This window comes from Pseudonaja textilis, chromosome 3 (genome assembly GCF_049901715.1).
Source record: "Pseudonaja textilis isolate UNSWEBS1 chromosome 3, rPseTex1.2, whole genome shotgun sequence".
NCBI classification, from domain to species: Eukaryota; Metazoa; Chordata; class Lepidosauria; order Squamata; family Elapidae; genus Pseudonaja; species Pseudonaja textilis.
In genome coordinates, this window is record NC_141992.1 from 91,167,331 (window position 1) to 91,187,613 (window position 20,283).

A 20,283-nucleotide genomic window follows, 5' to 3' on the forward strand; every position below is an offset into this window, starting at 1 on the left:
ATGTAGAGACCATAAGATGGTGCAAAACATTATGACAATAAAAATACTGAAAACTTCTGAAGAATGGAATCAGAAAGTAGTGCAATATTAATAACATCTGCTATTATGCGAGACTATATTCAAAAGATGTTATTGAAGAATTGTCAAATGTAGAAGAAACAGTATCTGACAAGTTAGAAATGATATTGAAAGTAGCTTTTACAACTGACAGGCCAGGAGAGAGAGAGAGAGAGAGAGAGAGAGAGAGAGAGAGAGAGAGAGAGAATGAGAACCAATCAATCAATTCCATTTTTGGTTTTGATTGAACTTTAATGGTAGTTAATATATTTCTTTTCTTTTTTGAAAATTTTATTGATTTTTGAAAACAAACATAAACAAACAAAACATAAAACATAAAAACATAAAACATCTTTTTTGAAAGCAGCATAGTCCGGGGTTACATCTCTTTGTACAGACACAAATTCAAGTTCACGCTCATTTTTATATTCCATTCCATATCTTATTACCATTCTACATTTTCTATATAGCTTCTCCCCTCTTTTAACTTTCTTAATTTTATTTTTTTTATTTATTTCATTTCAATTCAGATCATTATACTTATATTCTTTGTCTGTCCTGTTTCAGCTGTCTATTATCTTTTCTCATTAAACAAAATTTCTCCTGTAATCACTGATTGGAGTATGATGCCTTTATATCTTTCCCCTAAAATTATAACACTTAATATAATACATAACTTCCATTCGGATTCTGTTTGGTACTTTCTAAAACTACACACTGTATTTTAAAAAAAGAAAAAATTATAAATGTACAATATAATTAAAACAATCCATACCAATCCAATTCTATCATTAATATTAATATTCATTTAAATCTTAACATTTTACACATTACTTTTCAGATAAATATCATACTTCTATGGGAACACTTATAAACTTTCCAAAGTTAATTCCCCCCCCACTTCACTTATATTTTATAAAACATTGAGTAATTTCCCGTTCCTTCCTAATTCAATTCTCTCATTTATTTTGTTTCATTTATTTTGTTCACAAAAGTTTCACTAAATTACACTGACTATTTTATCCCTCTTTTTAATCATATGTTGTTTCCAATTTTCTAACATTATTTCTATTACAAATATAACAATACCATCTTATGTACCTTCACAGAAGCCCTTTTAGTTAGATTTTCACCCATTATCTCTGAATAGGTCCTGTTTCTTTACATCTTGCTCCAAGCCTTTGTAACTTCTCTTCCTTTCCTTCTTCCCTTTCTTCTTCTCTCTCCCATTTTTACCCCGTCTCTCCACCTCCATTGCCCTCTTCTGTATTCCCCTTTTCTGTTGCTTTGCAACATTATATCCACTTTTCAAATTATTTTTCCCTTTTTTGGTTGTTTTTTTAAGTCTTAAATTCTCCATTCTCTTTCCCCCTTTCCCCTTTCTTCCCCAGATAGAGTTACTTGTTCATTAAAGATGGCTTCTTCTTTGTCCCAATATTCTTGTTGCGCAGTTTTTTCTTGTTTCTCGTAGCTACAAATCGCCATTTCTAAAAATTGAAAAATGGAGCCAAAGGAGCCCTTCCCTTCTTGTATCTCTTCTTCATATTTTTTAAATTCCATTTTCAGTTCATCCAGAGATAGGGCCATTGTAAAAAAGTTTAAACAACCACCCAATTGTTTTTAGTCATTCAAATATAATATCCAAAGGTCCCAAAGTCACCAAGTAATCCAAATACACACAAGCTGCTTCTTTTTACACTTTCTTCTTTTTTCACTTTCTCTTCCTGGGGTTACTATTTGGTTACAAAGTTCCAGTTAAAATGTATCTTTTAGAAGTCTTATTGAGATTTTACATTAAATTCTTTTGAAATCCAGGCAGTCTCTTCCTTCCAAATCCTGCCCTTATTCTTTTCCTCTCCCTTCCTACTTATAGACAAAAAGGATTTTTTAATGTCCAGAAATCTTTATTGTCCCTTTGGCATTTAATTATATTATATTTTTAATTATATTTTAATTATTGGTGCCTAAGCAGATTTTTCCGATTTCTTATTCAGCTAATGGTAGTTAATATATTTCTGACAAGTCATCTTGGGCAGGAGTAGTTATTGAGTGGTATATATTTTCAAAGCTGACCCAAATCTTTTATATGTAATTAAAATAAATTTGAAGATTATTTATATCAATAAAGATATACTAAAATGTTCAATATAGTTTCAATTACATTTTTGTATGCTTTTAAATAACTGCATGTGACAGGTCAGAAGATGGAGTTACGGTTATTACTGTACTCCTGTGTGTAAAGTCTTTTAACCAGAAGATTTTTTAAAAAAATTCAACTGAAAGAGTCCCTAAACATATAATCATAAAAAGGTTTGATAGAAAGTGGTTCAATAAAAAGAATGTATTGTAAGGTCATGATTTGTGATAGTTCAATTCCTTAGCATAGAAATTCATATTCAGATATTATTCAATGACTAACTGGGGAAATGGAAAACACCATTAAAGAAAAAGTCAAGCTCTCGAGAAATTTACTTACTGCTGCACGACGGACATAAACAGGATGTGAAAGATGTACATTATTCAACAGGAACAAAATTGAATCCAATGTATAATACTCCCTTGGCTGGCCTTCTTTTCCTGTCCTGCACAGAGTAAAATAAAAATTCGTTTATAAAACTGCTATAAAAGGAACATATACCATCTATGTTTATGACCATAAAAAGCAAGAAATATGAACTAATAAATGACTATCACTACCAGTCCATATTTTGTTTTTTCAGTGCAAAAATGAAGAATAATCCTTATGATTTCACTCAAAGGATAATTATATTTTCTTGCAATTTCTCTTTTTTCAACAAACACAAGAACTCTTCCAACTTTCATTCAATGAGACAATGTCCTTAGAAATTCCTCTTCTTTATTGGATAAAATGGCTAATTACAGTTCAAATATCTGGTGGTTTGCAACCCTTCAATTTGGGAGCCAAAGCTGGATTTCTTGAAGCAATGTATGCTTGTGTCCACTTTAAATATCAATAAAATCTAAATCAGACCTCAATTATTATTATTTGCCTACTGCCTTGCAGTCTAGGCAGCTCAAGATTACTATTTTTGTGGCAAGCTGCATGCCTTCATTGTTACTATATTGCAGAATACTTACATTATCATATCCCTAGCAACCTGCTGCATTAAAATATTATTCCCAATTGGATTTGAAAAATGTCCCTGAAAAAATAGCTTCAAAAATTATCACTTATACAGCTAAGTAATAAAACAGATTAAACACAATTAATATAATGAGAGCAGGTATCTATAAATATTGACTAGATCTGTGCCTTGATGAGACAATTCTCCACAAAGTTGTTTAGGAACTCAAAAACCTATTGTTCAAATGAATTTGACTGGCAATCTACATATTAGATATGGATTACGAATAAAAATCTATTTTCTTCTCTGGACATAATGAATTACATACTATTTGACACGTGACAATTGATGCCAGCACACAAAACTCCTAATCAAAGTGACATTAGCACTTTTTAAAAGCAAAAGTATATACTATAATAATCTTATAAATCTTGACATACAAGTAACATTCTGCACTCTGGACTGTCTGTCACAGCCTGTCAGACATTGGATACCTTTTTCCATAAACTACGTTACTCACAATCAGTGAAATATGATAAGGTTTAATGCAGGGTTTCCAATCACGATCAATAGTAACAGTAACAAGGATGTGTTCAAAGTCAGCGTTGAGAGCAATCGCCTCCCAATGCTGTTCTTATACCCTCTCCCCAATTAACACATAACAGCACCACCCATTAATTACACCCATGCACCTCCACACCGTGCCTGAATGATTCAATCTCTCCCCCTTCCATCCCAGACTCGTATCCGCTTTCTCCAATAAAGGTTAACAAAGCATAAGTGCTCCCTGGAACCGCCCTGCAGCGGCTGATGCAATCGCTAATCACCGCCCCGCCCAACAGCTGACTACAGTCTTGAATTGCCGATAACCGACATGGGAAGCAAACCGAATTGTCTCTAAACCGCTGCCAAGATGCAGGCTCCAATCCACATGGCAGGACGGAGCTGAATACGTCACACTGTCAGCTGGAATGGAGCGCTGTCACTAACAGCCATTGAATCGTTGTCAGCCACTGAAGCGCCATCACTAACAGCCATTAAATCATTGTCAGGACATTCCGGTAAAACCGGAACAGACCTGACACTATCTATTGTTTTAATGATAGATTTATTTATTAACTTTAGCTACACTTTCCAATTGAATCTTTCATTATTTGTTTTTGTAGACTTCTTTCATTTTTTACTTGGAACTTCCTATGGAAAAACACATACATTTTACAAACAATAAATAAACTAATGTTTCAGCTATCCTTTTAAAATAGAACTAGGTTATTGAGATAACAGATAACAATATTCAAAGTCTTACTGATTGGCTACTACCTGGTTCATTCTCATGAAACAAACCCAGGAAACCAAACAAAACCCTGGTTCTCATCCAGCTTCATCTATAAAGTTTCCAGAATAACTCTGGGCTTTAATCTATCTTATGGGTTTTTTATGTGGGGTAACACTGAAGATGGAAATGCTATGATATTGCAAATGAAAGGAATGATGAGATACATCTTAGAAAGATTCCCCACAAAATGCTGAAGTATTTTATAAATACCTTATGCTGGATATGATTACAAAAATATTTATAAATTGAGCAACAGAAGGATATGTTGATTTGTCAATATATCAGTATCTGATTGAAATAGTGTTTCTATTTAGGTCACAATTGCTTATTTTCAGAATTACAGTAACAGCTGACATTAAAAACAAAGGGGAAAGTTTTATTTTGACATTTTCGTAGGAATTAAGTAGTGAAATATTTCTAATATAGCATCTGAATACTTCTCTTGCAACTGATGTGGATATTTGAAGAAATATCATAGTAGATGAGAAAGAAGAGAGAAGAGAAGGGTTTTGGAAAAAAACATTTTTAAGATTACATTTTTTTAAAAAAAGCTAATTCAGTATGCATTTATACCAACTCAATTCTAATGATTTATTTGCATATCTTCATAATATATGACAACATATATTATTTTAAAATATGATTTTAGCTCGTTATTAATAAAGATAAATACATAACAGGTTTATTTTCCCAGAGAGAAGTGTTTTTACCACTGTATAGTGTACAATGATGAAATAGACCAATACAAACAATTCTTGCTGTTTATTTTTTCTGCATTACTGGCTCTTCTACACTTTCTCCCCAGAGAGATAATGATAACCAGAATTTTAGAAGTATAAATACAGTTCAGACAGGGATAAAAATGTGGAGGAAACATTGCAAGGAAAATTTACAGGTAATGGAATTTTTTTTATAGTTATCTACTAGAAAATGTTGACCAGCATAATAACATACGCACTGAGTGAATCTAAGCTGCATAAAATACTCTTCTAAAAGTTAAAAATACTGAAAATGTCACATTTTAAATTCATTGGGTAACATGAACTATAGTAGTGAATGTTACATGGTTGCAGTAAGGTTAATTAATTTACTTTTTTTTTGTTCTTTACACCCTAGTCAATTTTATAAGTGCAAAGTAAACAAATTTGCCATGATTCAACAAATCATTGGCAACTGACTGACATTAATGACAGGTGAAGAATCCTACAGTTACATGATTGCCATTTAGAACCTTCACTGGCAGCTTCCATCAAGCAAACTCAATGAGGAAGGCAGAAGAAATGTGCAAATGGAAATTATATGACATCATAACTTAGAACTGTACAGGCAGGGGTGGAATTCTACCGGTTCTGTCCACTTCTGTAGAACTGGTTGCTCTGAAAAGCAGCAAACAGAGAGCATACATAGAACTGCTTCTATGTCTGCTGCTGTTTGTGCCCACATGGGCTCTTACCTGACCTTTATTTCCTGCGTTTTCAACCGCAGCTGCTTTGCGTGACACAGCTGCGGTTGAAAAAGCAGGAAAAAAGTGCTCTTTCAACCACTGTGCACATGCGCAGTGCTACTCAGATGTCCAGGCAGCTAGACGACGATATACACACGCGCAGCAAAATGTAAAATCACCGAACTGGTAGTTACACCGGTCAGATCCCACCCGTGTACAGGATTTGCCTAACAATGGCAATTAGAACTTTTGCAACTCCTGTCAAAATCAGTGAAAATATGTGATGTTACACTTTATAGCCAAGTCACTTAGTAATGTAATTACCAGTCCCAATCACCACTGTTGACTGAGAAGTATCTGTAGAGCAGACAACCCGTGTTCCGGGTACATTAAACAATGCCATTGTGCTGGATCTAGGAGTTGTGCATTCTCTCTGATCCTTTCTGCCCCATGGAAAAGTGTTTGTCTGGAAATCCAGATGGCCTCAATCCTGTTCACCTTTTGCAAGGCTTTGAAGGATGTTTTTCCAGGCATTTGGCCCAGGCAGTTAGGTAAGCTCTGCTATTGGCATGGTATTTTTGATTGGAAGGTTGCTAAAAAAAAGAAAAAAACTTGGGTAACATTGGCTGTGTCCAGATGCTAGAATTGCTGTTTTAATCCTTGTATCCACTCAGAATCACTACTGTGTGATTGGCACCCCTATAAATTATTTAAATAAAGAATTAAAGAGCAAAGTCTTCTCTAGGGTCCTAAGCAAACAGGGACCTACTGGATTGTGGTGCAGAGAAAACACTGAATACATTTAAAGCAATCATCAGGAGATAGGAATATAAGGCTTTTTCAAAGTTAAGACAAGGCAAAAAAAAGTATCTCAATTCATTGTGGATACAGTTTAACCTGTCTTCCATCAGCTTCAAAACTCATACCATTTCAAGGGTTTTGGGTTTTTTTTGTTTTTTTTGGGGGGGGGGGTGTGTGTGTTACACTTATAGGATTGAAAAACATAACATTTTTGCCTTGGGTGTGCTGAGTTTGGATTTCTGAGTGTTATTTTAAGTTTACAAATGGATTTTGCCCATGCTTGGGTGATGGTGTGGCTCAATAAATTATAGATCTTTGAAAGAGTTGGTACTACCAAATAAGCTTTTAAGCTGCACTAAGATCCTTAGTTGTGAATTTTTATTCAGTAAGCAAATTTAAAAAAATAAAGAAGATATATTGAAATGTTCAGAAAATGTGAAAATCCTATTAAGAGCATTTTAAAAACTCCATTTAGATTATTAAAATCATTTCTTTAAAATTATCTTTTACCCCCACTGCTGGATGAACTAATTAAATTCAAGGGAAATTTGGAGCATTAGATTGTGTCCAGTCTGAATTTCATAATGAACATGGAACACTTGGTTAAAGGAAACAGCACAAAAGAATCTTTATTCCTTATTGCCATGTGTTTATTCATTTACTGTATATTTTTCAGAATAAGACATATATTACACAGGATGGAATTAAAAGATATATTACACTGGACAATTTTTAAAATCAAATTTTATTTTACTAAACCAGTTCCTCACTCATAGCCATTTCTTTATTTACTTGTTTCCCTTTGATTTCATTAGGGTATGTCTAAGCCAAGGAAGGAAAAACACTGCAAAAGAAATCAGGTGTTATTGTCCAAAATACCAATTTATTTGCTCATATTCAAATCACAACCATATGCCAATATTTTAAGAATACAATAGATTAAAAATATAAGCTATTTATAGTGTGGGTTTTTCACATGAAGCACCAATTCATAATTTATTAAATTGAAATGATTGAAACAACTTGTTAAGACCAAACCATCACTTATGAACAGCAATACTAAAGTTAAGCCATTTTTTAGAGGAGGGGGAGGAGGAAGGGAGAGGGGGAGAGGGAAAGACAGTATAACTTGTGATATAGGCTTATAAATACTGGTTATAAAATCAAATACTCATGTTAATGATTTATGATTAGTATAAGATGCCTCAGAGAATAAAATCTGCAGCATCAATAGGAAAAGTGGTTGAAGTCATTCTATTTCGAGATTTAGTAACATACATAAAAAAATAAATCTAAGAATACTTCAGCCTTCAGCCAAATTTTATCTGGCAAACCCATTTCTACATGAAATCCATACTAGCTCTAATCTAAACTCTTCACTAGCACAGAAACAAACTTAACAAACTTTTTCTTTATAGCTTTAGCATACATTAATGACTGCTTACCTATTTTACAGGGTGGGAAAAAACATGGTTTAACTATAAATTTATAAAAGATTTATTTGTCCTCAGAATTATAAGTAAGATTGTCTATAAACATCAGAATGTACAATTCAAGTAAAACAGGGCAACTTCTGCTTAAAAGTTACTTTCTGGGTTACATCATTAACTCCTACTGTATCCAACACTGGATCACTTCAAGATTAACTTCAAGAAAAAAATTGTAGTTTTATTTTTGTATGTTTTTCAATTTTTACATTTGATTGTTTTAAAAAATGCAGACAGAATTTTCAAAATACAGTAATATGATTACATTTGCAATATAAGTACAGTTTCAAAATTTGAATGTATACTTGGTTGTGTCAACATTTTACTGACTAAACTTAATTTCTTCTGAATTTACCATGACTTAAATTCTATTCACTACAAACTCAGCTAAATAATAAAGCACAAGCAAAGAATTTCTCCTCAAAGCATTAAAATAGCTGCATATTTAGAAAGGTTTACAGCTTCAAAGACTGTCCCTGGTTGTCTGAGTGTCTATGTCCATATGTAGTTTACTCTTCACTGGCAGTCCTAGCAGAAATGTCCATACATGCATACACACAGACAAATGGAACAATGTTTGAAGCTGCCATATTAATAAAGTCCATGGTCTCTCATAAGCTATGCTTATTTTAATAAAAATATTTTTACTGGATGTTCTCAAGTTTGGCATTATCTAACATAGAAAAAAAATCAATGTGTTAAATTTCCTACCAAGTTATTTGACAGAGAAATAGAAAAAAAAATATTTAAAGTGAGTCTTGGAATGCAAACTTAAGAAAAATAGTACATAAAGGAAAAAAATTTTCTGAGAAAGAGTACTGAGTATCTAAAAATCTTTTAATCTTATATTTTAATTAATCTAAATAACCTACAGTTTTCAGAGCATACAGCCAAAAACAAATGTTCATTTCTTTCACAGTAAGCTCTGAGTTATTTTGTAAGTTCATCAACTGGAAAAGCTGCACATATGGCAAATATATAATCAATGATTGTAATAAAAATAAAATAAACACAAGTCCAATTATAATAAATGTATTACTTATTAGGAAAGCTCGCCAATTAATACATCTACAGTATTCTCTCCCATTATCTTAAGAACACAAGGGATTTAAAACGCATTGAACATGCTATAGATACCAAATAGTAAATACCAGAGTGAATCCTGAGTATATTTTAATTCAAAAATCTTGCTCAGTCATGAATGCATTAGGCTGCCTAAGTTCAAACTTCGTATCTCAGACTGTTGCAAGGTTTTTATAAATGTTTCATTTTTTTTTAAAGAAAAGACAAGTAACAAATTTGTTCATATTTAGAATTGAACACATTTATATAAGGAACAGCAGCCATATTTTGGTCAACTTCACAAGAGACCAGAGATATAGGAAGTATTATTGTAACTGTATTACAAATGTAAAGGACTATGAGTGAACAGAAACTTCCTAGTGAGTTAACAGCAAAGTCAAGACTTGAATGTAAATCTCCTAAATGCAACATCTATTAGACAAGATAATGAGACTTTACATCTAGTTATCTAGAACAAAAATGACAGTGAAAAGGCAAGTTTGAACAAAATAACTGTAAAAACATAGTTTTTATAGAACTATCTAGAAAAATGTATCAAGCGCAGGTATTAAAGGAAAATAAACCAATTACAAGTACGTTGATGTAATTTTTCATATATATGTACAAATATATATTCAAGGAGATCTAAGGAACATAAAGCTCATAGACACCGCAAAAAAGTTATTTTAACACAAAAAAGGGTATTACTCACTGACTATATTTCTATAGAGAAGATATTCACTATATAAAAACATACTATTTGTTTAAAGTAAGAGAACTAAAATCAAGTTCAGTTTTTGTCACAGTTTCCTCAACTACTACTTTTATAGTTTTGCTATACAATTTTATAATATTGCTTCTAACTCCTGATAAGTAGTTATGTCAGAGAAACTAAACATCATGCTTATTCGCAGAATTCATGATCTAAAAAACAGAAAGTGTAGTTATCAAGCCCAAGAACACAGATCAAGCAATGCTGTGAAAAATATAACGAGTCACAAAGATAAGTTCATAAAAGGAAGGTATTTGAGAATACAGAACAAAATACAGTGTCAGTATGAGATACACACATTATAGCCCAGGAGTTCCCTGAAGTTATGTAAATCACAAACATGTATACTAATATGGAGATGCCTGGTTCATTCTATGTAAACTGAAGTCTTTGTAAAGTTTTAAGGCTTTGCCATGAATTCTTGAAAAATTCCTGTCTGAAGGTTTTTGATTCTTTCTGGATACCTTTGTATAACTCAATCTGTATTTTTCAACTTTGGGATTCATAATTTTACTTATAATATTCTACTTTCAACATTAAATCCCAAAAGAAATTGAAGGTCTAATAGAGGCAAGATATTAAATCCCCAGAGCTTACTGAAAGCAAACAAATCATGAAATAGATGCATGTGAAAGTTTGCAAAGTACTCAAATATACAACTGCTGCCCTTTTAAGCAAAAAATATGTAAATGATCATCTCTTTTAGAACTACTAGATTTTTCTTGAAAAAGATGGAAATTTCCAGAAATCATAACCCTGTTGAGATAAATCAATGAAAAATGTTTTTAAACGTTCTAAAAAGAAAAAAAAGTCTAATACCTTGCTCTTATATTCTACTGGTTGACTATCAGCAAGAGACAGATAAGCCTTAACTGAATCTAACAAACCTTTGCAAATTGTCACTAATGTTCAAATTATGAAAACAAAGAATAATGTCAAGTTTACTGGTAAATTACTTTTCTGTAATTGCCAGGAGAAAAGCTGTATTAAACCAAAGTGATGTTTCCTTCTACAGACAGAACAACATGAAGTTCCTAAAGGCCAGATGGTTCAGTCCTAAAAAGATGAATATAACATTCAGGTCACCTCAATTGTTTTTTATCCAGATCTGAAAAGTGGTATCCACATGGTGGTTTGTATTCCACCATGTAGTCTACTCTTTCAAAGGTTCCATAAAAGTAATGGGGGCTTTAAAAGAAGAACCAGACATGTTGTTTTTTCCTGGATCCTCTTCTATATTTTCAAGATGGGGTGGTGGAAAAGGGATAACTATTACTATCACAATACACACACAGAGAGAAAGAAACCTACCTATTTTTCTTATCTTCATTTTTAAGTGCTTTGGTTTTATTGTATTGCAAACGGTTGCTGGGGTGCATCCAGTTTCGTTGTACTTGTACAATGACAATAAAGTTCTTCTAATTCTAAGAACCAAATTTACCCACTGTGGCAAGGGACATGTCCTTTCAAGCTTTTAACTCTTGCATCTTTACATTCTGCTAGGCACACAAAACTCCCAGATTATCAAGAATATGCAAACTTCTGCTCCAAGTTGACTAGATTTTACTTCCAAGTTGAGCCCAAGTTAGTGGGGGTGCTAACTTTATCTGTTCTCGTGTCTTTCCATGGACCCTACCCGTGTCTTTCCATCCTAACGCTCTGAACAACTTAACGCCAAGCAAATCACATTGTCTTCTAATCAGGCTTTACAAAGTGTCCCCCCCGCCCAACCTTGTCTTCCAAGCACTATGCACGAAGGTTGCTGCAACTCCACATCCCGTTTCGGGGGACTACTACTTCCTAGTTAACCTGGAGGGAAACAGGTGCGGCCACGACCGGCTTTAGAAAGAGACCACCATAAAGGCTATTGGACCCAAACCCCTCCTCCGACGTCCTGAGCCCGAGGTGGCACAGCATTAATCACGGCTGGGCAAACTAACCCACTCGGCGTCCCCGGACGGCTTAGAAGCAGCTCTCTATTCCCTCAAGGGGAAGGAAGCATCGGCTGAGCCAGGATAAAGCTTCTCGGTCGGATCCTGCAGGAGGACATCGCTGCACCCCAGCGTCCCCTTCCCATTCGGAGCCTATCCCGCCGCCCCGCCCCCCCACACACACACGGGCGAAGCTTCTGGCGGACTTACCCCCAGATGACATAGTTGGTCTTGACGTTCTTGGGCCAGGAGAACTCGCCGAAGATTACTTCGTCGCCTTTCACCACGATCTCCTTTTTCTGCGTGTTGTACTGGCGCAGCACGCTCAGGACGTCCGCCATCGCCTCAGCCTACTTCGCTCGCTGGCCTCGAGACCCCGGAGACCTGCCTGCTCCAAGTGACTTCCCTCGCGCCGCCTCCTGGTGCTGCACCTTCCCCTCCTCTCCGCTCTCTCGCCCCGACAGCCACTTCGCCTCCTGATTGTCAGGCAACGCAAACCGACCGTCCGACTAACCGAACGAACGACGGACCAACTACCCCAGCCGCCGCCGCCGCCGCCGCCACCACCACCACCGCCAATACCGCATGCGCAGAAGGAAGAATAGTCGGAAGGACCCTACCAGTCCGCCTACCTCTGCGCCTGCGCTCAGAAGGGAAGGGGGGGAAACCCAAAACCACACCTTGACCCCGCCCACGACTGGTTAGAAAACACCAAGAAACGGGAGAGCTGTCTCTTTCATCACTGCGTCCCGCCTCCCCTTCTGCTCCCTTCAACCGCTCACCGTCACTCAGCGTGATTGACGTGAGGAAGAGCCTGTCGCAACGCTCGAAGGGGAAGTCGCGTTTCAAAGGAAGGAAAAAACGAACAGGCAATGGAGTAGTTAGACCTTGGGTTGTTGAGGGCCCTTGGAAGAGAAGAAAACCTGTCTTCCGGAGGCGGAGCCTCGGGCGGCGGCTGTTCTTATTTGGCTGATGGCTTTGTGGGTGCTGCAGAGGCTTTGGGTGCTGAGGTTGGTTAATTGCGGGATGTGCGCGAAACGAAAAGCGGCTTGGCTTGATTCCAGGGGCTTGGCTTGCTGAGATGCTGTAAATTCTCCTTTGTTCTATTTTGCCAGTGAAGGCGCTTTGTAAAAGATTTAGCTGTATCTATTTGTGTAACATTCACCTTGGGTTACCCGAAGGTTTGTTCTTAGTCAGCTGGCATTTTATGGGTGTTTTATTCGTGAATAAATAAAACCTGGGCTGTATGCAGGTGAATATATTCGGCCAGGATTTAGTTTTGAACCTCGGGTATTTCCTGTCATGGACAGAAAACAAAAAGTCTTAGGCATCCAGTGCAGTTGCTCAACCACTGATATGCAGCTGTTTGGCCAGGCAGCTCCCGTTCCCAAGAACTGCTTAGCAATGATGGTTTGGGGGATGATCTTATTTTGAAATCCTTCCTACAAAGGTGGTTTTGAGCGGGGAAATTTACGTTAACTTACAGAATATCCTGGCTGAGGAGATGTAGTCAGATGCTTAGTTTCCTGGGCTTCACACTTTTATGTTTGAATCCTAAGATGCTCCGGAAGTGTGGCTTTCAGACTGGCTTTGGTGATTTTATAATCTATAGTATTTTATTTTACTTGAATTTATGGTTTAACCATTGTTCCTAGGGTTGTTGTTTTTTTTTTTTTTTGGAGTCTGGTATGTCTCTTCTTTTTATCATAAAGTGGTTATTTGATATTCGACTTTTAGAGTTAGAACTGCCTACATGTTAAAGGGGCTTTGTCACTATTATGTACTGTACTGTAATCCAATTTAACTGATATTTCTTTAATTCTGTAGAATCCTTTGTTTTCAAGCTAGTCCTTGAATTCTTTGTTTTCCAGCTATAATATAGCTGGTCCTCAACTTAAAATCATCCACTTAGTGATGGTTTGAAGTGCCAATGGCATCAAAAGTGACTTATGATCCTTTCTCAGACTTATAACCATTGCATGGTCATGTGATCAAAATTTGGATGCTTGGCAGCAGGAATGTATTTATGATGATTGCAGTGTCCCAAGATTATGTGATCACTTTCTGTGACCACCTGACAAGCAAAGCCAGATTTACTTAACCGTGTTACTAATTTAACAACTGAAGTGATGCACTTAACAACTGTGCCAAGGAAAGTTGTAAAATGGGGCAAAACCCACTTAACAACTGTCTTGCTTAGCATCAGAAATTTAGGTCTCATTTATGATCATAAGTCAAGGACTACCTATATAGAAGAATGATAATTTTAGAAGCAATGAAGTTTACTTTTTCCTTTAGCTTATTGAGTAAATTCTGTTTTAATTTTCATGGAGGTGGAAAACAGAACAAAAGATTGGGCGTATATGTAGACATCTGTACATACTCTAAATTTGGAAATGTAATGCACAGTTCAGATATTTTTGTATTTGGTGCTAATATTGTGAAGCTGAACAGTTCTGGAAAATAGTTTACATCAGTCTAAAACAAATTTTAAAAGCTCAATTTCTTTATAACTTGCAATATTCTTAATGAATTTTACTAAACCATAACTTCCCACTTAGTATACTGAATTTTATTTGTACTTGTTAACTGCTACAAAGATATTTCTTACTAGACAGGATATTTGATTACCTTTGTGGAAGAAAGACTATGTTATATTTTAAAAGTAAATGCAATAGAACAGAGGTGTCAAACTCACATCATGGCAGAGTCACAATGTATCGGGATTTGTTTCCCCTTTGTTAAACCAGGTTTGGACATGGCCAGCGCGTGACACCGGGAATTTGACAGCCTTGCAATAAAGGATAATTCAACTGGGAAACAGTTTCTGGATTACAGAGTTTATGTGAATTTGTATCACATCCAAAAATTGTGTTTCTTTTTTACATGGCCATTATTTAAGCCTTGTAGGAATTTTTAAATCAGAATAGAGTGTTAATTTTATAGATGAAATATATTGTAATTTATTATAATTTATGATCTCTATTATTTTAACAATTTCTGGTATTTATGCTCCTTTGTAAAGCTTTATGGTGATATGTAGATTTTTAAGATTATATTATATAGTCAGTCATTTATATATAATCAACCATTTATACCTATTGTAATTCCAGTAATGAAATTAAAAACGTTTTCAGTGATACTTGTAAATCTATATCCATATGCCTCACTATCACTTTTTATCTCTCTCTTCTTTTTTAAAAAACTTTTTTTCTTTAAAATATTTAGTAAATGTATTTTTTTAATAGGCTACAATATAGTAATTCTTAATTTGGTATTACTCCTGTTAATCTAAAACTTTAATCAAAATTAGCTGTTCTGTGTATCTAAAAAGATTAGGCCACTTAGTTGGTTATTTTTATGAAATTTACAATGTAACTAGTTGTAAGGCTGCTCTTTAAATACAGGATTATATTATAAGCAGTCTGTAATATTCATTGCAATGTCTTTTTTTTTCTCTTTAGAATGGGGAACAATGCATCTGCTACTACAGCGATATCTAATACTGCTATAACAAACCAAATAAAAGTGAGTAAATGTGGTTGGTCTATATCAGGGGTGTCAAACTCATGTCACAGTGGTGTCACGTGACATATCGGGACTTTTTTCCCCTTTCCTAAACTGGGAATGGCCAACATGAGATACATCCGGCCCATGGGCCAGGAGTTTGACAGCCCTGGTCTAAATGCTGCTTCTTGTAGGACAGGGACTTTATTTTTTCTAAAGTATAAAATGTAATTCTGAGTCGTGTTTTGAAAGTCAAACACCTATTGTTATAGCTAAGAAGTTCCCCCAAAATTATTCCAGCTATTGGTTTTTTAGTTTTTCACTCTTTCCTGTTTCAAAATGACAGGAGATTGTACTGTCAGTTTTTTTGCCATTATAATTAACTCCCCCCACCCCAGGGCAGCTTAAAAGATTTGAGAGATACATATGGTCCTAAAACAGCCATCCATTCTACACCAATATCTTTTAACAGTACTGGAAGTGTGTCCTAGTAAAGTAATTCAGTCTAAATTGTTTGTTTTAATTTTTTATCAATAAGCCTTTTGACTCAAACTTCTGGCAAGTAGCAGAAATGCAATAGATTCTAACACTTTTAATTGGGAGATTTAGTAGTCCTGTTCAAATTAAATAATGAATCTGTTAATGAAAAGTGGAAAGCCTTGTTAGCAATACAATAGTACTTTGTCCATGCCCTCCCTTTTAAATGAAAACATGCTAGCTGATTCATTTGTTAGTTTTGGCTCAACTGGAACATTTTAATTATTTGAGGGCGTTTTGTGTGAGTAATATTGAAGGCTATAGATATGCATTTTAACACGCAAGTATGTAGAATGTATTTCCTTGAGAAGTTGCTTTTTCTCCATTATACAAACATATTTAGAGCCAGACATGTTTGTTGAATAAGGTACAATTATCTGGATTCACATAAAATCCCAAACACTGATGTTAATTTCGATTTCGATTGATTTTGAATCTAGCCATAAATTCTTCCAGTTTCCCTTATGCATACTTCGCATCATGTCAATTTTTATTTCAACCCATAGGATGCCATATCAGATAATTGTGTTGTGATCTTCTCAAAAAGCACTTGTTCCTACTGTAAAATGGCAAAGAAACTATTTCAAGAAATGAATGTGAATTATAAAGCCATAGAACTTGATCGATATGAAAACGGAAATCATTTTCAGGATATCCTTCATCAAATGACAGGCAGCCGGACAGTGAGTACTATATTTTTTAATCTTTCTTACATATGTCAGAAAATGATTATTCCATTTCTGGATAATATTTTTAAAGCAGTACATACTTTATTACATAAATTGGGCAAATACTAGATGATTTCAGATTTCAGAACAACTACCACCCTTAGTTTGGATGAGAGGACAAAGCCTGCATAGAGTATCCTGTGGGTTTCTAAGTTTTCTAATTCTGGACTACTCCATTTGTAAGAGAAATCAGCAAATACAACTGTAGTAGTTCAGAGTTAGCCCACAATTTTAGTGAATTTTACCTTACCATGTCATTCAAAATGGAGTGATGCGGTGGCCTAGAGATGGAGCTCTTGTCTCACAATCAGGAGGCTGAGTTTGATCTTAGGTAGAGGCAGATATTTCTCTCTCTGGGCACAATGAGAATATATCTGCTGAACAAAACTCTACTTTGGTGACAGGAAGGGCATCTGGCTATTAAACACTGCTAGCTCCATTCAGTTGCCCAGACTCCACCCTGGCAAGGGATTATGGGATCATTAAAAGATGATGTCATTCAAAGTGATTCATAATGTAATAGTTACTACTCAAATATAGATTTCTTTTAAAAAAATTCTATAATTCCTATTTCTTGCAATAGCTGTTGCCTTGAACAAATTGCTGGAATGTGACAATAAGAGAGAATATGGCTTTATGTTCTACTTCTAGCATTGAAGATACTGTATATGACTGGGCACTTTGCGAAATATATTTACTGAAGAGAGATTTTGTCTGATAGAGTAAAATTTGTTTTGGCCCTTTTTTACCATATATTAAAATCTGTGTTATATATTGGTTTCATTTAAACAGGATTTCATTATGAATCTGCTACATGAGTGCAGCATTTTGATGTTTTAGCAGAGTGGATTTTTCTTCACATAAGACTACAATCTCTAGCCTTGTAAAAACTAGTGAGGCATTGTTGTAAAATAGTCATTTTTAGAATGAATATTTATACTTTGCTTATATATATATATATATATATCCTTGTTCAGCTTATTTGTTTCGATTATAGCTCTCAATCTGAACTTGACAATTTGAATTCTCTTTGTGAATTTAACCTTTCAATTTTAGACCATTGTTGAATATTATCTTTAAATAAAAATTAAAGTGCTAACTTGAAAAAAAAGTTATCTCTATTTAGTATTTCGCTTGAATTCCAAAGGGAATCTGAATAAAGAATCCAAAGAATGCTCACTGCTAGAGTTAGATTGGATTGTGTAAGATGCTGCCCTTGGATGTTAAAGAAAAGCCACTAACTTCTTGCAAGTCTCAAGGTTTTTTACAGTCTTATTCCTTCATTTTTTGAAAGAATATCTCCCTTGATTCCTTAATAATATAAGTAGAAGCAGTATTATTCTACTTAATAATATAAGTAGAAACACAGGTACTATAGTGTATTACACCCATGCTTGAACAATATGCTTATAAAATTCATTTCTTTATATTCAACAGGTTCCCAGAATATTTATCAATGGAAACTTTGTCGGAGGTGCTACAGATACGCAGCAACTTCACAGAGAGGGTAAACTCCTTCCATTAGTTCATCAGTGCCAGATCCAAAGAGAGAGAAACTCAGTACATTCATCTGGTTTTCCTTGATTTTTTAAATAAAATGTGACAATCTTTAATTTATAAACCAAGATTTCACTTTAGCAACCTATCTGTACAAAAATGCTTCAGTAACTTTGAATTGTCCCAAAATATATTGGCCATTAAATACATAGGTTGAAACAGTACAGGGGTTGGTTCCTGGTAGAAAACCAAGCAGCTAGGCACACAAGTGCTACAATAAACCTTATCATATTAAATTAATTCTGGAAACTAAGTTTAAGAGCTATGCCAACTGCATGGAAACATATAGCAATACTTCCCAGGATGATTTTGGCATACCTATGAGCACCTCCACAGTAATCAGCTATATTGTTTGTGTGTGCCCCCTTTCTTTCAAGAAATTGGGCATTGGCAAGTTGTTATAGCAAACAGAAAAAGTGAAGAGAGACTTGGACAATACAAAATCAGCAGATGGAATGCTGGAAATAAGACACTGGGATGCAGATAAAGCAGTCATTGACTCAGTTATTTCCTTCTCTTCAACATATGTCCTCTTTATTTGCTTCCTCTCATCTTGGAGCTTGAACTTCTGGTTAGCTGCAGCAAATGAATCTTTATGCAGTTAAATACAAAGAAGGCATCTGCCTCTTTTTAAAGATTTATAGAAAGGGAATGCCAGCACATTGGCAAAAAGTAGCTCTGGAGAAAGCAGAGAATATAGATTGAATAAGCCATTTTGGATGAGATATATACTAGTTTTATATATGCCGAAGTTCTACTTTATTTGTATTTGTATTTCTACTTTAGTTCTACTTCGCTTGAACCTACATGTATACAACTGAAGTTTTCACTGTCAATTTACTAGTCTTTGTGCTTAGCAAGTACAATTCTGTAAAATCGGTGTTCATTCTCAGTAGACATCATCCCTGCCCTTTTCCCAGTTTAAATATGTCCAAGCTAATCTATCCTTGCCTGATTAATATTACAGTTTATTTTGACAGTGTGTCAGAATCACCCTTTAACAACAAATAACATGAAGGACTTTGGAATTAGGTATCTAATTCTAATTAGGTAAAAAGCACCTCATCAGCTATATGTAGCAGATGCTAGTAAATTATTTACAGATGGGTGAATGTTTTCAAAATTGTTCTTGTCCAAAGTGACAAGAATTTTTTGTAAATTTATGTCTAGATTGTTAAATGACACATCATTATCAAAGCTTCTTGAAAACATGACCTCTTTGTGGCTTGCAATTGGATTGATGTTTATGAAATAGTACTTTATGGGTATATGAACAAAAGGATTGTGACTTAAAAGTTTCTCTTTGTGTAATATATTTGCATTAAATAGTACCAAATATTAGAATTTTACATCCATGTGTTATGATTAACTGCATTATAAGCTGCATGCTTATGTTATAAAGAACCAGAGTGTGGTTTTTTGATTTCCACTTTTCAGTCAAATATTATATCCTAAAACATTTACAAATTTAAAAAACAATGATGGGATATAAGAGATAGTACTGTAATGGGCAAATTAACTGTTTTAATGAAAGAGAATACATCTAACTTTGTTTCTGTCTGGAAACCATGTCTGGATTTTGTGTTGAGATTAAAAAAATATTTTGGGATTTACTGATTAGACAAGGTTTTTTTAAATGGAAATAACTAGTATAAAGTATGAAAAGAAAAAGGTTGAGGCTGTAATGTTATGTTCATTCTACTGCACAGAAGAGTCAGAAGTTAATGTTTTTTCTTTTTTTGTCCCTTCATCCTGCATTCCCCTCTTTCCTACTATTTTCAGTTATATATTTCCTGTAAGCCAACTTGAGTCACCGTGAGCGAATAGGTAGCAATTTAAAATTTCCAAATAAATAAATGTCAAGCTGTGAATGGAGCAACAAATTATATGTTTCTTAGTGGTGAACCTGATTAACAGTTTTATTAATCTAAAAATATAAAGTTAAAGGGATTATAGCATGTTTTGCCTCCAAATTTCT

General features: G+C 34.6%; 2 protein-coding genes across 4 annotated transcripts in view; one reads left to right on the forward strand and one right to left on the reverse strand.

Annotated features, from left to right (window-relative positions):
• The window catches only part of CDC73 (cell division cycle 73), a 107,702-nt gene extending 95,154 nt beyond the window's left edge, over positions 1 to 12,548 (reverse strand). The window contains exons 1-2 of the mRNA XM_026703223.2: positions 12,187 to 12,548; positions 2,534 to 2,639 (exon numbers count right to left, since the gene is read on the reverse strand). Of these exons, the coding sequence (XP_026559008.1) occupies positions 2,534 to 2,639; positions 12,187 to 12,317 (237 nt within the window). The 5' untranslated portion in view covers positions 12,318 to 12,548. The remainder of the gene's footprint in view (positions 1 to 2,533; positions 2,640 to 12,186) is intronic.
• A 374-nt stretch (positions 12,549 to 12,922) lies between these two features.
• On the forward strand, positions 12,923 to 19,918 carry GLRX2 (glutaredoxin 2). 3 transcript variants are annotated; one of them, XM_026703227.2, is made up of 4 exons: positions 12,923 to 13,062; positions 15,441 to 15,504; positions 16,527 to 16,703; positions 18,186 to 19,918. In XM_026703227.2, exons 1-4 carry the CDS (start codon positions 13,058 to 13,060, stop codon positions 18,330 to 18,332), a joined length of 393 nt encoding a protein of 130 aa, XP_026559012.1. In that variant the 5' UTR covers positions 12,923 to 13,057; the 3' UTR covers positions 18,333 to 19,918. The 3 variants fall into 3 exon arrangements, with proteins under 3 accessions (XP_026559012.1, XP_026559011.1, XP_087786472.1); XM_026703226.2 differs by having other exon boundaries at positions 12,923 to 12,986; XM_087930346.1 differs by lacking the exon at positions 12,923 to 13,062 and adding an exon at positions 13,205 to 13,228.
• Positions 19,919 to 20,283: the final 365 nt, after the last annotated feature.

What these genes read in the sequence shown, in the direction of transcription:
- GLRX2 (XM_026703226.2), top strand. Translation starts at nt 12,949, where the DNA reads ATGGCTTTGTGGGTGCTGCAGAGGCTTTGGGTGCTGAG. An exon ending in CAGAGGCTTTGGGTGCTGAG is followed by an intron (nt 12,987 to 15,440) that starts GTTGGTTAATTG and finishes TTTTCTCTTTAG; the next exon opens with AATGGGGAACAATGCATCTG. An exon ending in CTATAACAAACCAAATAAAA is followed by an intron (nt 15,505 to 16,526) that starts GTGAGTAAATGT and finishes TTCAACCCATAG; the next exon opens with GATGCCATATCAGATAATTG.